The sequence below is a fragment of the Anomalospiza imberbis genome, chromosome 17 (genome assembly GCF_031753505.1).
Source record: "Anomalospiza imberbis isolate Cuckoo-Finch-1a 21T00152 chromosome 17, ASM3175350v1, whole genome shotgun sequence".
NCBI classification, from domain to species: Eukaryota; Metazoa; Chordata; class Aves; order Passeriformes; family Viduidae; genus Anomalospiza; species Anomalospiza imberbis.
Genome location: NC_089697.1, coordinates 7,461,935 through 7,477,441, shown reverse-complemented (window position 1 = coordinate 7,477,441; position 15,507 = coordinate 7,461,935). Strand labels below are relative to the sequence as shown.

The following is a 15,507-nucleotide window of genomic DNA, read 5'->3' as shown; positions in this document are numbered from 1 at the left end:
CGCCCCAGGTGCCGGTTCAGCCCGCGGTACCGGCTGGGCAGCCTGGATGCACACACGGCCGAGGTGCTCAGCGTGACAAATCCAAAATGCTTCTGGATGTCACTGCTCGCTGTGGGCAGAGGGTCCTGGTGCTGGGTTAGGGCTTCAGGGACACTGGGGAAATTCCCAGCCTTCCTGTGAACACCCAGATTCCCTGATATCACTGGTATGGTCAGTTGTCAGGGCCTGCTCTGATTTGGAAATCTCATTTTGTTTCCCCACTCACCCAGTAGCAATGAACTCCAAAGCATAGGAAAATAAACTGGATAGCAGGAAGGGAGGTGACAGACTGGAACAGGGTCACCAAGCCTGCAGCCACCTGGACCTGCTGGCCTGAACCCAGCCCCAGGGTGGCTCCTACCTCATGGTACTGGCATCTCCGTTCAGCTCTGCACAGAGGGATCAAGCTTTTGGCTCATGCTATGGAGCTCAGTTACAGCCCTGCATTGTTCAAACGGCTCCTGGAGCAAGACAAGGAGCTGGTGGAGGGAGAAGGGCCAAGGGAAGCACAGAGTCTGCCCTGAGCCCAGATTCGCACAACGGGCTCAGCTAGAAAATCCCAGTTGGTAGGCGAGGGCAGAGCCCGCAGGCTGCATCCCCCCACAGGTGCCGAGGCTGTGCGGGTGCAGGCAGGAGGCTGCAGGAGCTGCTCGGGCACGTCTGGCCCGTTGGAGCGGGGCGTTGGATCCAGGCAGCGCCCCAAGCCTCACCCTCCCCGGGAGCATCCCAGGACATGCCCCGGTAGGACAGCCTCCTGCAGGAATGCTCCTCCAGCACCCGGTGCAGCGTCCCCACCGCTGCCCCAGGAACACTTGGATGGTGTTTGTGAACAGAGGGATGAGGCGCTGGCAGTGCCTTTGCTCTCACCTTCTACAGACACCCTCGTGCCACTGCCAGGACCTCTTGGATGATAAATTAAGCTGCCAACGAGCAGAAAACATAGTCAGCAGCCAATTCCCCCCTGGAAGTGCTGGGTGGAGGCAGCTACAGGCGCCTGGCAACACCTGCCAAGCTGCAGGGCTGGGGCTTGGCAGTGTGGGCACCCCCATGCAGAGGCATCCCCAGAGCTGAGAGGTCCCCAACCCCTTCACCTTGGGTGTTAACTCCCAGTGTTTTGTTGCAGCCCATTGCCATGCCCTGACCCAGGATAAGCCACCACTTGCTCCTGCCTCAGTTTCCACAGCAAGAGCTCTACAGAGCTGCTCCAGAAGGAACATGGGGATAGAATGGGGAGGCACCCGCAGCACCCAGCATCACCCCATTCCCTGTGGGCAGAGGGAATGATGCTGCCTTGCACCCAGATATTCACACTTCGTCTCTGCTCAGGGATCCGGGAGCCAGGGAGGTGACAGATGGGGACATGCTGGGCACAAGGCCTTTGTCTGGCCGGTGGTGGCGGCAGCACGGACCCGCAGATGGCGGCTGCCGTGGGGCTGTGGCCGCAGCCCATGGCCAGGCAAGCACTGGGCCCTGGGGATCCGGCCCTTTTGTTGGGGTCTCACCTCCGGCAGCGGCCCCTTCCCGGCTGCCCCCACCAGCCTTTCCACTTTCAACTTGACCTGCTCCTTTCATATGGAAATTGAATGCAAATAGAGCTGAGGCTGCCAGGGTCCAGGCTGAGACCCGCCAGCAGGTCCCCAGGGCTGGGGCGTCATACCCTCTCAAATAGTGTAGCCAGTAGTCCCTGGAGTGAGGGTGTCCCCTTGTCCCCCAACGGAGTAGCAGCCACCCTCTGCCCAGGCAGACCATCCCCACTGCTCACACATGGAAGAAGATATTAGGGGATGGGTCTCACCAGGGCTGAGCTCAAGGACAGACCTCTGCTTTTCTGGGCTGCTAATCTTCCCATGCCCTCCTGCCACCCTGTCACCACCATGGCGTGGGCAGTGTGCCCACCCTGGGGATCCCCTCTGCACCCCCTGGCATGCTCTGGCTTGCAGTTAGGATGGGCTCCCCAGCCCTGGCTGGGTGAGGAGGGGGCTTCATGGAGGGATGGTCACCACAACCCAGCAAAGTCCCGCAGGCAGGGACCACTCGGCTACCAGATGTTGCCATCTGCTCCGGGGTCTTCGCTCGCATCTGCCGGGGGTGCGGAGGGGCGAGGGGCCGGGAGTTCAGCTGCGGGGGCGGGCAGGGGGCGGAGAAGGCACAGGCAGGGCAGGCAGCACGCGTCGCGTGGATTTGGGAGAGTAGCGTGAAGGGGCAACACGGAGGTCCCACACCCAGCACCCCGTCGAACTGCTCTGCCCTGTAGCCATTCGCCCTTGGGAAGGGTCTCACTGCCGGCTGAGCCGCCTCTTTGTGCCGACAAATTAAACACAGGACAATTGCCGTCCCCTCCCTGTCCCCATGCCCATGGACACACCATGGCTTCAGCTGGCCCGCGCCCACCCCAAGATCCCTGCGCCTGGTTTCCCCAGCACCTTGCACCTGTTCCCCACCTTCCAGGTCCCCTGGGGTTCTGTACTGGTTTAACTGGGATAGAGGTCATTTTGCCCATAGGAGCCAGTGCAGGACTGTTTTGGAGTTGTGCTGAAAGCAGTGCTGATAACCCAGGAGTGTCTGATCTTGGCTGAGCGATGCTCACAGAGCCCCAAGGGCTTCTCTGCTCCTCCCGCTGCCCCACCAGTGAGTGAGAGCGCTGGGGGTGCATAGAAATTGGGAGGGGACGTGGATGGAACAGTTCTGCCACTCCCCCTCCCCCCCCCCCTGCCCTGGGATACCTTGGACTTGTAGGACATCCTTGCTTTTCCTATTAAGTTGATCCGTCAGTTTAGTCCCTTTTACCATTTTATCTTTCCCCATTTTGTACCCCATCCCACCGGGGGTGTGTGTGAGTGAGCAGCTGAGGGGGTCTAACCTGCCGGCTGGGATTAAAGCACAGCAGTACCACAAACTGTGACCGTCCCCCTCCACTGTCACCCAGTATCCCTGCAGCCCCGGGGGCAAGACTTGTCCCCACTACACTCAACGGCTGCCATGGGTGCTCCCACAGGCGCAGGGCAGGGTGGAGGAGCAAACTGTAGTCCCCCGGAGGGACAGGGACAGGTACGGGCACTGCAGATAGGTGGGGCAGGGAAGCAGGCAGGGAAGCAGACGGGAGAAGGCAGCCCCAGGCTTTGCAGGGCTGCAGCCCGCTCTCCCAGCGACACCCGGTGGGTGCTGGGGGAAGAGCTGCCATGAGGCATCCTGGGGCGGTGGGTCGTGGGTTGGGAGAGGGGGGATTGCTGCTGGGGGTGACCAGGGGTCTGTCTCCTCACCCGTGTCACCTCCCGACCGGTGCAAGCGGCTCATCCGCTGGCTCGCGGCTTGGTCCCCGCAGTGTCCCGAGGTGGGAAAACTGCCACATTCGGAGGTTCCCCCAGCGCCCCATGCCGACCCCTGACCCCCGCAGAGATCCTGATGGGGACAGGAACCGTCATCGGATGACACTTGCACCTGCAAGAAGAGTCTGTGATAGGTGGGACGCAGTTCAGGCGGGGACAAGGACAAAGTCCACTACACCGCCAAGAATAATAACCCCCCTGAGCTGAGGACTCTGCCAGCCGCGACCAAGACGAAGAGCAGAGCAGGGCCAGGCTGCCACCGGTCCGCATCCGGAGGTTGTGACGCGCCCGCCTCACGTCACTGCTCCGGCAGCCAGGACTGGCTCCCGCCCGCGTGGTGCTGCCGGTTCCCCAGAGCGCAGTGAGTTACCCTTGGGAGATTGCCGAGGGACCGGTCAGACCGGAGCCCGTTTCCTTCCTGGCTCCTGCTCCAAGCCCGGTGCCTCCCCGCGGGGCCGGGGCCATGGGTGGGTCGTTGCGCCCGCCGGGCTCAGCCCCGTGAGACGTGAGTTTCCTCTGGCGGCCTCAGCGCGCCGGGGAAGGGCTGGAAACGGCTCTGCGGGACCGGGAGGGCACGGGACGTAGGGACGTGGGACGTGAGAGTTCCTCCCAGGAGCGGGATGGGAGTGGGCAAGGGATGTGTCCGGAGCCCAGCTGACTCAGCTGACTGGTACGAGCAGAGGCTGGGCTGCAGGTTGGGCTGCTGGGCCTGTCGCCCGCGGTCACCGGAGCGTGTCGGGATCGCGCGGATCCTGCCTGGAAGGGGACGGGCGCTGCGTCGTCCTGCCCTGCAGATGCAGTGGGAGGTACGAGGCGTCCATTCCCAGCAGAGCAGCTGCCCAGGCCACTCGGCCCCCAGGTGAGAGCTCTCTTCCCCCCCCCACACACCCGGCTGTGCCGAGCCCTTCCAGGCTTCACGGAACTGCAACGTGAGCTGGCACAGGTTCAATGCCCTCCTGGGTACCGCACCTGGTGCTGCCAAGCCCCAGCTCTCCGGGATGAGACCAGGTGAAGCTCATCAGGATCCACACCCAGGGCAGGAGGGCACCATATCATCACTTGAAGGGGGCAAAGGGGTCCACAGAGCCTGCAGAGGGCAAAGTGGGGCTGGGCTGGGCTGTGTGTCCCACACCCTCATGGCATGTAGGAGGGAATCTGTTCTGCCAACACAGGCAGTGGTCATGGGAGGACAGGGCCAGGATCTGGAAGGGTCAGATCTCACCTCAGCACTCATCAAAGTTTCTCCCCCCAGCACAGCAGCGTCACTCGCAGGCCCAGGCACCCAGCCTCGAGCCATGGCACTGCTCACCCATCTTCTGGCCTGTGCCTTCGGCATGGGCTCCTGGGTGGCCATCAACGGGCTGTGGGTGGAGGTGCCACTGCTGGTGACAGTGCTGCCGGAGCAGTGGTACCTCCCCTCCTACATCACCATCATCATCCAGATGGCCAACGTGGGACCACTCTTTGTCACCCTTTTGAATCGCTTTCAGCCTGGCTTGCTGAAGGAGGTGGCTGTTATCTATGCAATCGTGTCCATGGGTGCCATAGCCTGCTTGCTCCTGGCTTTTCTCTGGAACCACACGTCCCTCATTGCCGGAACATCCCACAGCACCCCCTTCCTAATCCTTACCTTCTTCCTGGCCCTGGTGGACTGCACCTCCTCTGTCACCTTCCTGCCCTTCATGATGCAGCTGCAGCCCCAGTACACAAACACCTTCTTCATAGGTGAAGGGCTAAGTGGGCTGATCCCTTCTCTCATTGCCCTGGGCCAGGGCTCTGGTATCTCCAGCTGCACCAATGTAAGCTACAAGGTCAACATCACCACCGGCAATGAGACCGTGGAGAGCACCATCTTCCGTCTGGAGACCCGCTACCTCCCACCCAACTTCTCCACCCTCATCTTTTTCCTGCTCATGACTGTAATGATGCTTACCTGCTTGCTGGCCTTCTTCTTCCTTACCCGGCAGCCCAGGGTGTGGGAGCTCTCTCAGCAGCACCTCTTTCCCAGCAGCATTGTGCTGAACTCATTTGACCAGATCCTTGATGAGGGACCTGACTCGCACCTGAGCAGAGGCTGCTCATGCTCAAAGGATCCCAAGGGCCCTGGGGACATCCTGCCACAGAAGATCTCCTACTCCCTAACCCAGCTCACCCTCATCTACTTCCTCATCGCCTGGGTGAGTGCCCTAACAAACGGGGTCCTGCCATCCGTGCAGTCCTACTCCTGCCTGCCCTACGGACACACCACGTACCACCTGGCAGCCACGCTCAGCTCCATGGCCAACCCCCTGGCCTGCATCGTGGCCATGTTCCTGCCCAGCAGGTGAGTTGCAGGGCCCTGGGGCAGCAGGGTGCACACCAGAGGCTTCTGCCCCAAGAGTGCTACTTTGCAAGGGTTGGGGTTGTAGGCACCGGGTGGGAGAGGGCCTGTGGGGTGTCTGTGTCCTGGCAGCACAGACACCCCAGGAAAGGAGGATGGAGCCAGCAAGGAGCCAGAATGTGCTGCGTGTCTGTGCTGCTCACCAGGGAAAGGTAGTGTTCTCCAGTGACACTCACATGTCCTTTGAAGGTCCCTGACCCTGATGGTCATCCTCACTATGGCAGGGACAGGCTTTGGTGCCTACAACATGGCCATCGCAGTGATGAGTCCCTGCCCACTCCTCCAGCAGTCCCAGTGGGGCGATGTCATCATCGTAAGTCACAGTGTCCCTCTCATTCAGGGAGGTCTTTGATGCCACACCTGGACCTGACCTCACCATGATGTCCCCACAGTGGGGAACCCCTGGCCCTGACCACTTTTCCACCTGTGCCAGCAGGTCCTCTCCTGGGTGCTGTTCACCGGGACACTCTCCTACATGAAGGTGATGGCCGGGGTGATCCTGCGGAGCCGCAGCCGCAGCGCGCTGGTGTGGTACGGGGTGCTGGAGCAGCTGGGCTCCCTCCTCGGGGCACTGCTCATGTTCCCCCTTGTCAACGTCTATGGCCTTTTCAAATCTGCTGACTACTGCAGCCTGCAGTGCCCATCATGAATGGGGTGGATGCCCCAAGACCGCTGCTCTTGCCAGCATGAACTCCCAAAATCAGCGAGGCTGGCTGGCTGGGAAGCAGCGCTGGGACCAGGACGGCTGCAGACACAGCTCCCTGATGGGCTCTGCCAGGGCGCAGCATCTCCAGGGCTTTGTCCCCAGCCTGGGCACAGGGTGTTCCATCCTGTGAAAGCAATAGAAGGTGTTTTACTCAGCCCTCTGCCTCCCTGCTGCTTGCACCCCCCATGTTGAGGGAGCTGTCTGTGCCAGCGCCCCCCACCTGGGTACCTCTCAACTGGGCTATGCCCAGTCCCCTGGATCCCTGGGGGATCCAGCACTGTTTGGCATCATGCCCTAAAACCCCCCTGGACTCTGTGGGTGGGCACAGCCCCAGCTGCACCCGGCAGCACCGGTGGCGTTCCTGGCCCTGTGCTATGGCAGCTGCCCCCAGACAGGGGGTTTGCAGCCGGCTGTGGGGAGTGGGGACAAAGGCAGCCATGGGGAGGGGGATGGTGGGGGAACATGGAACATTCACAAGGCCCCCAATAGCAGCTGGGGAAACTGAGGCACAGTGGGACTGGAGTGACATGTGTGATGTTTGCCACCCTCTGCTGTGGTCCCATCCTTGCTTTCTGCTCCCTCCCCATAGCCCTGTGCCCCCCTGCACCCCATTTCAGCCCCACTGCACCTTGAGATGGGCAGAGCTGGATGGGGGGCCGCAGCAGAGCCTCGCACCAGAGCAGTGCAGGCAGAGGGCCTGTGGCAGGGGTGGCACAGCACCAGTGCCAGGGTTGGCCCACCTGGTACCTAACTGTGCCCCAGCCATGCCAGCCAGGGCAGGAGCTGAATGGACACTGGGACATGGCAGGCACGGGAGGTCAGGGCTGCTGCAGCCCCAGGATGGGACAGCACCTGTGCCCTGCACGCGCCTGCGCCCCTTCCCTGGGGCACGAGGCAGCCGGGCCTTTGTCCCCGGCCCTTTGTCTGGCATCTGCTCCCTGCGCCGGCGGCAGCACCAGACCACGGATTGGAGCCACTTCGGGGCTCCGGCTGCGACCCGGACGCCTCTGGGAAGAACGAGATTGGAATACCTAATGGCCAGCAGCCCCCCAAGGTGGCAGTGGTGGGGGTCCTGCAGCTGAGGCAGCAGAGAGGGCAGGAGTGGGGGCTTTGCCTCCTGGCACTAGTGGGCATCCTCTAGCAGATTCTGGCTGACCCCACAGCCCGTGTCCAGGATCCATGGAGGACGGGGGAGCTGAGGACCAGTGGGAGATGTGGGGGCACCGCCGGACAGTTTGTCTCATTCCAGTAGCAGGATATGTCCCTTGTGGGTAGACGGGGAGCTGGAGTAGGGACCTGGCCTCTCTCCTCCTGCCCCCAAAGAGGATGATCCTGCCCTTGGGAGCCCCCAAAACCCCTCACCCACAGTACCACCGCAGCCCCCTCCCTCTTGTCGAGGAAACAATTGCCTCCGATGGGAATTATTTCCATACAGCTGCTCAAGAAGGCACAAACCCGGTGGAGGAAGGCTGAGCCTTTCTTCTGGCGCTGCTCCCCCTCCCCACAGTGGTGGGGGCAGGTTTGGGGGGGCCCAGGCGCTGCCGTCAGCGCTATCAGCTCGGCAGGGCTGGCTGCGGTTATTACCATACATTATCGCAGTCCCCTGCCTCCGAAAGGAGCCGGGGCTGCTCCCCCCTCCCAGCCCTCCCTCCTCCTGCCTTTTACACTTAATTACCTCCCTTATTACACCGCAGCCTGGAGAGAGACAAAATCCCAGGGCAGCGGGCAGGCAGGCAGCGGGCAGGCAGGCAGCGGGCAGCGGGCAGGCAGTGGCAGGCAGCGGGCAGGCAGGCCCAACTAGGGCGTAAGTAATCGCCCGTTCTGCAAGCATGCCTTCCAGGAGAGAACAGGCACACGCACGGATAAATAAATCAGGGAGTGGAGGCCGGGAGCCCGGTGTGTGTGTGGGATGCCGCGGGCAGCCCGGCAGGCGATGTCCCCTCGGGGCCGCAGCCCTGCGAGAGAGGTGACCTTGAACTTGGCAGAGCCTTGACGTCAGGGCAGCGCTGCAGGGACAGATGGGACTCGTGGTGCTGCCGGCAATCCCTGGCCAAGCGCTGCGGGAGCAAGCGGAGAGACCCCAGCCCACATGGGGAGCAGCCCTGGGATCATGTAGGATGTGAAGTGCTGTGGATATGGGATGCTCTGGGATGGGGGATGCTGTGAGCTATGGGATGCACTTAGCTGTGGAATGCTGTGGGATACTGTGGGATACTGTGGGATATCAGGTGCTGTGGGATGCTCTGGGCTATGGAATGATGTGGGCTGTGAGATGCCATGGGCTATGGGATACTGTGGGATGCCCTGGGATGCCCTGGGCTGTGGAGTACCACACAAAGCAGTGAGCAGGGGCACTGCGATGCAGGGCTGGCTCCAGATGTGGCTCTGGGCATGACTGAAGTAGCAGACATGGCTGCAAGCAGGCAGACCCATGGTGCTGCCTGTGGGGATGCTGCTTTTGGTCCCCAGACCCAGTGCCACATCCCTGGCCAAAGGGGCTAGTGTGCCCAGGGCTGCCCCGTGCCAGCACTCTGCCTGTGGTGACAGCAGAGGGACTGTCCTTATTAAGTGCTGCAACACTCTGGGCATTGCACAAGGCTCAGGGAAAGCACGGCCAGCTGCCAGTCAGGTCCCTGTGTCACCCAGTGGCCCTCAGATGGCACAACTCTGGCCTTCAGATGGCACAACTGCAGGGAAAGGCAGCCCCGGACCACCAGCTGCCTGCAGCGGAGCGCAGAGAGGAGGGAGGGAGAGGGAGTGGGAGTGGGGGCTCCAATGAGAGGAGGGGGGAGTAAGAATGGGGGCTCTGGCCGGGAACAATGAACTGCCACGAGCCCAGCTATTGTTGTGGCTCCGAAGGTCACAGTGCTTCCTGGGGACTGAGAGTGGGACAGGGACATGGGAAGGGGAGAGAAGGTGGGAAAAGAGGGATGAAAACAGTGAGCAGGGACAGGGACAAGAGAGAGGTGGGACAGAGATGAGAGCAGGGAAGAGGGGAAAGGGTTGAGGACAGAGAAAAAGGTACAGAGGAAGGGAGAAGGGAAAGAGAAGGGAGTCAGTGGAAAGGGTCTGTGGACAGAGATGAGAGCAGGGAAGATGGATGGGAATGAGAACTGGGAACAGGGATAGGAACAAGGACAAGGAAAGGAGAAAGGGACAAGAAGCAGGAACAGGGACAGGGATGGAGACAAGGAACAGGGGACAGGAATGGGGCAGGGGACATGGATGGGGACAGGGACGGGGATGAGGACTCCCGGCAGACCCGTCCTTCCCTGGCCCCGGGGACTGGCGGCAGGGAGACAAAGGCGGTGGGAGGCAGAGGCATGTGTCCCCCCCTCCGTCTCCCCCCCGTCCCCCTGTGTCCCCATTGTCCGTGGCCGGGGTTGGGGGAGGAACCAGGGGGAGGGACCAGGGACCCCACAGTGTTGTGATGCCCGGGGCACCCCGCGCTACCGGCGGCTCGGGGGGCTCTGGGGGGGCTCCGGGCGCGGCCGGGCGAAGCGGCCCCCTCCCCCCCCGACCGCCTGCCTTCCTCCTCCTCCTCCTCCCCCTCTTCCCCACCTCCTTCTCTTCCTCCTCCTCCTCCTCCTCCTCGCCGCCCTGCCGCCTCCCCGCCCCTCGCACTCGCCTCCCCGCGCCTCTCCGTGCGCACCGCCGGGGCCGAGCGCCGGGGCCGGGGAGGGGGGGGCCGGGGCCGGTGTAGGGGCCGGGGCCGGTGGCGGTGCCGGTACCGGAGGTGTCCAGCGCTTCCCGGCCCCGCCATGCCCCGCTCCTTCCTGGTGAAGAAGCTGAAAGCGGAGGCGTTCCCGGCCGCCGGGGCCCCTGCGCCCCCCTACGCCCCCCTGGAGCCCCCCTACACGCTGCCCGGCCCCGCCGCCGGCGATGGTGAGTGCGGGGCCGGGGGTCCGGAGGCGCCCCCCCGCCTCTATTGTCTGTGCGCCCGGCGGGGCACTGGGAAGGAGACACGGGGGGACGCAGGGCAGGACGGGGAGGGGGTCCCCGCGTTGTGTCCCGCAGCGGGCGAGGGGTGCGGGGTGGGGTGTGTCATCCCTCGCCGCCGTCTTGTCCCCGGCTCCGGGGCCACCGGCCGCTGCCAAAGTTGGTCCTTGGGGAAACATCCCCTGCGTAACAGCGTCAGCCCCGTGGGCAGCCCCGAGTGCCCCCCGCCCATGGGACACCGAGGTGGGCTCCTTCCCACGACAAGTTGGGGGGATAAGAAGCAAACGGTCTGCGGGGGCGGCGGGGGGCGGCCGGGGGCGGCAGCCGCGCCGTGCCGGAGGGTTTCATTGTTCGCAGCGGTGCCCCGAGCCCCCCTGGGAGCGCGGGGGGGGCCGGCGCCGTCCGGGGCACGGGGAGCGGGGAGAGAGGCTGGGGGTACCCCCAGCAGCGGGAGAGGTGCAAAAGGCTGGACTGGGGGTGGCCGTGGTCCTTGGAATCCCGTCCTGCGGGGGAACACGGGGGTGGGCTCGGAGTTCCCCGGGCTTGGCACAGCCCTACAACGGGGCAGCCCAGGCACCTGCACAGAAAGAGAGGCTGGCCGTGGGTCGGGGGGTCTGTTGCATAGGCTGGGGAGTAATAGCTTCTCGTGGATTGGGAAACGGAGCTGGTTGCGGGAATGGGCCTGATCCACGCACAAGCTAACATCGCACAGCCGCTGCGGCGCTTGTCCCCCCGGTTCTAGTGCTCCCCAGCCCTTGGTGGGCTTTCCCTGCCAGGGCCCGGGGTGCGAAGCCTGTCTGGTCTGCGGGTCCTCTGCTCCCCGCTATCAACCAGGAGCCTGTGGGGGAGGGATGTGCTGCAGCTGGGCAGAAGCTGCCGACGCTGCTCTCCTGGAAATAACCTTGCTGCATGCTCGGAGGCAGCGTGAGAAATTGCTGAGCAGAGCGCTTTCTGCACAGCCCGCGCTGTCAGCACGGCGCGGGGGACGGGGGGGCCCGGGTCTGCCCCTGCCCCACAGCCCCCTCCCCACAGTAGGCATCCCTGGCCACCACGGGACAAACGGCAGCAGTTGCTTGCCAAGGGGTCCCGTGGGTGCTGCCAGAGGCTGTGTGGATTTAGGGGATGCTCAGCTGCAGCTGTGGCGGGATGTCCCTGCTGCCCCACGGTGTGCATGGGTCAGCCCAGCTGTGCACTGACCCCAAGCCCCCAATAGCCCCTCTGTCACTATCAGTGGGGATGAGCCCTCTGAAGCAGCTTCCAAGGACCAGTGTGCACAAGGCAGGGGATTGCTGGGACCAATTTGGGGGTCTTGGGGTGCCAGTACGTCCCCAGGATTGCTGGTCTCATGGGAAGGGGGCTGCACTGCAGCTCCTGCTGTCACCTTTGTGTGACGGCACAGAGGGACTGGGATGCCAATGCAGCGCCCACTCTGACACAGGTTGGGAGACCCACATACAAAGCAGTGTCATGAGCAGACTTGCACCAATGTCACATGTGTGTGACACCAGTGGACTGGTACCCGAGTCTAGCTCCACACCTGGGGAGCTGTGCATCGCTCAGTTTGGCCGGAGGCCAGAGACCTGGTGCTGCTGCCGTCCTGGTGCTGTCCCATCTCCAGGGAATAGGCCCTGCGGGGACAGCAGAGAGGTGGGGGGCTCTCCCAGCCCCTTTGCTGAGGAAGTGGAACCTGGAGCAGCCTCATCCCCCCCAATCCGCGCTGCCCACGGAGCGTAGCTCATTACCGGCACAGCCCCGGTGAACAATGAGCTCCCAATGAGCTCCCGGCACCGACAGCTGTCTGGCAGCTAATAGCCCCTGGGGGCTGCCCGCAGCCGGGGCAGGCGCAGCTGGACGTTCTGCAGCTCCATCCCCAGTTCCCATCCCAGGCAGCCCTGCGGGATGGGACCCATCCTGCTGACAGATGCAGACAGGAGCCAAGGCAGGACAATGCCGCTCTGGTGCTCAGTGGCTCCGCAGGGACAGGAACCAGTTTGGGGGGGACAACTCTGGTTCTGCACCTTCTATGGGAAATTTTAGCTCGTGGCTTTTTCCTGTCCCTGGTGAGGCTGCTCTGGGGGGACAATGACCCCACTGTGTTGTCCCCACAGGGTACCTCCAGCACTGCCTGGCGCCAGCCGGCTATGACACTGAAAAGAAGCAAGGCCTCCCACCACCGCCACCAGACCCAGCCTACGCACCTGGCCACGAGGAGTACAGCGATCCCGAGAGCCCCCAGTCCAGCTTTTCCGCCCGCTACTTCAACGGGGAGGCGGCAGTGACAGACAGCTATTCCATGGATGCCTTCTTCATCACGGACGGGCGGTCGCGCCGGCGCAGCGAGAGCCAGCGCCGTGGCAGCCACCGTCACTCCTGCCCCGAGTGCGGCAAGACCTACGCCACCTCCTCCAACCTCAGCCGGCACAAGCAGACCCACCGCAGCCTGGACAGCAAGATGGCGAGGAAATGCCCCACCTGCGGGAAGGCATACGTCTCCATGCCCGCCCTGGCCATGCACGTCCTCACCCACAACCTCAAGCACAAGTGCGATGTGTGTGGCAAAGCCTTCAGCCGGCCCTGGCTGCTGCAGGGCCACATGAGGTCCCACACCGGGGAGAAGCCGTTCGGCTGCTCCCACTGCGGGAAAGCCTTCGCCGACCGCTCCAACCTGCGCGCCCACATGCAGACCCACTCGGCCTTCAAGCACTACAAGTGCAAGCAGTGCGAGAAGACCTTCGCCCTCAAGTCGTACCTCAACAAGCACTACGAGTCCGCCTGCTTCAAGGGCTCCGAACACAGCTGTGCAATAGGGAACTAGACCCCCAAACCCTGTGGCACATCCCCATTCCCAACCCCATCCTTCTATCCAACCCCCATCCCCGTCCCCATCTATCTCATCCCATGTCCATCCCTATTCCCCTGTAACATCCCATACTGTCCCCATCCCCATCCCATCTTGGTCCCAGTCCCTGTGCCAGCACTCCTGCAGCTGCAGCCAGCTGGTTTGTTGCTGTGCTGAGACTGGAGGACACATCCCCACAGACTCACTCCCCATCTGCTCCCTGGGAAGGGGGTCCCCCACAGTGGGACCCAGCTCCTTTCCTCTGGGTCCCAGAGCCCCCCCCGCAGCCAGGCAGGTCTCTCTGCGGGGGACTCACCTGGGGACCTCTTCCAGACCCAGGAGAGACTTTCCTCCCCTAGCTTGTGACTTTCACCTCTATTTATTTAATTTATTACTATTATTTATTTAGAGCTGCTGCTTCTCTTCCCGGGGGATCCCGGGAGAGAAAAGACACTTTTCTGCTCCCCACTAGGAGCAAACCCTCCCCTTGACCCTAAGCTTGATGAGACCACGGGCTGGTGTTATTGCCAGCTCAGCAGGACTGATGGCCACTGAGGCTGACAGAGGGCAGGGCTGCCAGTCACCCTTGGAGCCTCAGGTCCCTGCAGCCCACCACACAGGGCACCCGGCTGCCCCTCTGCCCTGTGGCACAGCGTTCACCCTGGCACTGCAGATCCGCAGCCCTGGAGTCAGGGGAAGAGCCAAGGGAGGAGCCAGGGGCTTCCAGCAGAGATCACAGGACACGACCTCCATTGGCTTCCAGCTCCTGGCTTGGCCAGGCACAACTGGCCCCTGCCAAGGTGATGGGGAATAGCCCCCCCCAGGCAGGTGCAGCCCCCCTCACCATGCAAAGGGCTGGGCTGGCAGCTGGGCTGGAGACCCAGCCCTGGGGCAGGTAGTACCCGAACCCCCAACCACCCCCCATGTATCCCCAGCCCCTTCTCCAGCCGGCTCCCGGCTCCCTCGCCATTGCCCCCCACCTGCACTCAGGAGGAGGGGGTCAGAGTAGCTGTAAAGTTTGGGTGAGTCTATTTAAATGTTCTTATTTATATTATTTATAACTTATGCTTTTCACTATTTATTTGTCAAGACTGGCCGGGCCATGCCAGCGCTGGCTCGCAGGAGGTGGCAGAGCTGCAGCAGAAGTGCCGTGCCCAGGACACAGCCACGGTGACACAGACGGGGACAGGACCCCGAGAGCGGACTGTGTGGCGGGGCACGGAGGCAGGAGGGCACGAGCTGGCCCGGCAGCCCAGGCTCCATGTCCTGCAAGCCTCCCACAAAGGCAAAGCCCTTCTCATTTGTCTTCCTTGCTTCCACGAGCTCCTGCTTTGCTCCGTGCCCCGCGCCAGCCCAGTGGGGACAAACCAGCCACTCTATGCAACCTCCCGGCGGAGAGCCCCCGCACCGGCCCCGGAGCAAGCGCCGCGCACGGCATTCCGGAGCGGGGCCCGACCCACGCCTCCGCTTCCTACCTCGGGCCGCGAGTTGCCACCGCCCCATCACCCTGTGCCGGCCCCCGACACTTCGGGACTCAGCCCGGCACCCCGCGGGGCCGCACTCGCGCACCCCCACACCGTCTTCCTGCGCTGTCTTCCTCCCTCCACCGTCTTCCCCCTGCTGCCTCGGTGCCTGTGTTGGTCACGGGTTGAGTGGGGATGTCCCTGTCATGGTCCTCGCTGCCATGGCACGGTGACCACATGTCCGCACCCCACAGAGGGGATGAGCAAGGCCCTGGCCACGCAGGCACCCCACCGGGTTTCCCCCACGATGCCGGTGCCGTTCCGCGGAGCACGGTGTCCTGAGGCCGGCAGGCTTGGAGCACTGCACCGCTGCCCCTCTCTTCTGTAAATAGCAGATACTACAGCAATAATTTTCCGTGCATGATAGATTTTTTCTGCCAGGTTTTGTACTCGCCAGCCCCAGTATGACAAGTCTACTGAGATCCGGCCACCCGCAGTATTACTTGTAATGCAATTCAGGGATATAAAAGGGATTTCTGCCACTAACCATGTGTCTTGGGGGATTTGTGTCGGCGGTAGCGGGTGGCGGGTGGCGGCACGCGAGCTGCCACCCTGCCCATCCCACGGTGCCCTGTGCCCACGCCCACTCCTGGGCTGGAGCATCCTGGAGAAAACTACCCCAAATAGAGGGATGATGTCCTGGCAACCCGTTGGAAACGGGTGGCTGAGACGCCCTGAGCATTCCATGCTGCCCACGTGGCCCTGCCAGCCCTTCAGCCAGTGGGCAGCAGCCAGACAACCCCTGCTGTGACAAG

The 15,507-nt window shown here is 63.1% G+C and overlaps 2 protein-coding genes across 5 annotated transcripts; both read left to right on the top strand.

Annotated features, from left to right (window-relative positions):
- The first annotated feature begins 3,386 nt into the window (after positions 1 to 3,386).
- On the top strand, positions 3,387 to 6,415 carry SLC52A3 (solute carrier family 52 member 3). Of its 3 annotated transcripts, none has more exons than XM_068207754.1 (4): positions 3,387 to 3,726; positions 4,618 to 5,688; positions 5,935 to 6,058; positions 6,182 to 6,415. In XM_068207754.1, exons 2-4 carry the CDS (start codon positions 4,661 to 4,663, stop codon positions 6,392 to 6,394), a joined length of 1,365 nt encoding a protein of 454 aa, XP_068063855.1. In that variant the 5' UTR covers positions 3,387 to 3,726; positions 4,618 to 4,660; the 3' UTR covers positions 6,395 to 6,415. The 3 variants fall into 3 exon arrangements, with proteins under 3 accessions (XP_068063855.1, XP_068063854.1, XP_068063853.1); XM_068207753.1 differs by lacking the exon at positions 3,387 to 3,726 and adding an exon at positions 3,735 to 3,870; XM_068207752.1 differs by lacking the exon at positions 3,387 to 3,726 and having other exon boundaries at positions 4,248 to 5,688.
- On the top strand, positions 6,402 to 15,238 carry SCRT2 (scratch family transcriptional repressor 2). Of its 2 annotated transcripts, none has more exons than XM_068207757.1 (2): positions 6,402 to 6,593; positions 12,499 to 15,238. In XM_068207757.1, exons 1-2 carry the CDS (start codon positions 6,404 to 6,406, stop codon positions 13,203 to 13,205), a joined length of 897 nt encoding a protein of 298 aa, XP_068063858.1. In that variant the 5' UTR covers positions 6,402 to 6,403; the 3' UTR covers positions 13,206 to 15,238. The 2 variants fall into 2 exon arrangements, with proteins under 2 accessions (XP_068063858.1, XP_068063859.1); XM_068207758.1 differs by lacking the exon at positions 6,402 to 6,593 and adding an exon at positions 9,297 to 10,336.
- The last annotated feature ends 269 nt before the right edge of the window (positions 15,239 to 15,507 follow it).

What these genes read in the sequence shown, in the direction of transcription:
- SCRT2 (XM_068207757.1), top strand. Translation starts at nt 6,404, where the DNA reads ATGCCCCAAGACCGCTGCTCTTGCCAGCATGAACTCCCAAAATCAGCG. An exon ending in TCCTGTGAAAGCAATAGAAG is followed by an intron (nt 6,594 to 12,498) that starts GTGTTTTACTCA and finishes TTGTCCCCACAG; the next exon opens with GGTACCTCCAGCACTGCCTG.
- SLC52A3 (XM_068207752.1), top strand. Translation starts at nt 4,364, where the DNA reads ATGAGACCAGGTGAAGCTCATCAGGATCCACACCCAGGGCAGGAGGGC. An exon ending in GCCATGTTCCTGCCCAGCAG is followed by an intron (nt 5,689 to 5,934) that starts GTGAGTTGCAGG and finishes TGTCCTTTGAAG; the next exon opens with GTCCCTGACCCTGATGGTCA. An exon ending in AGTGGGGCGATGTCATCATC is followed by an intron (nt 6,059 to 6,181) that starts GTAAGTCACAGT and finishes CTGTGCCAGCAG; the next exon opens with GTCCTCTCCTGGGTGCTGTT.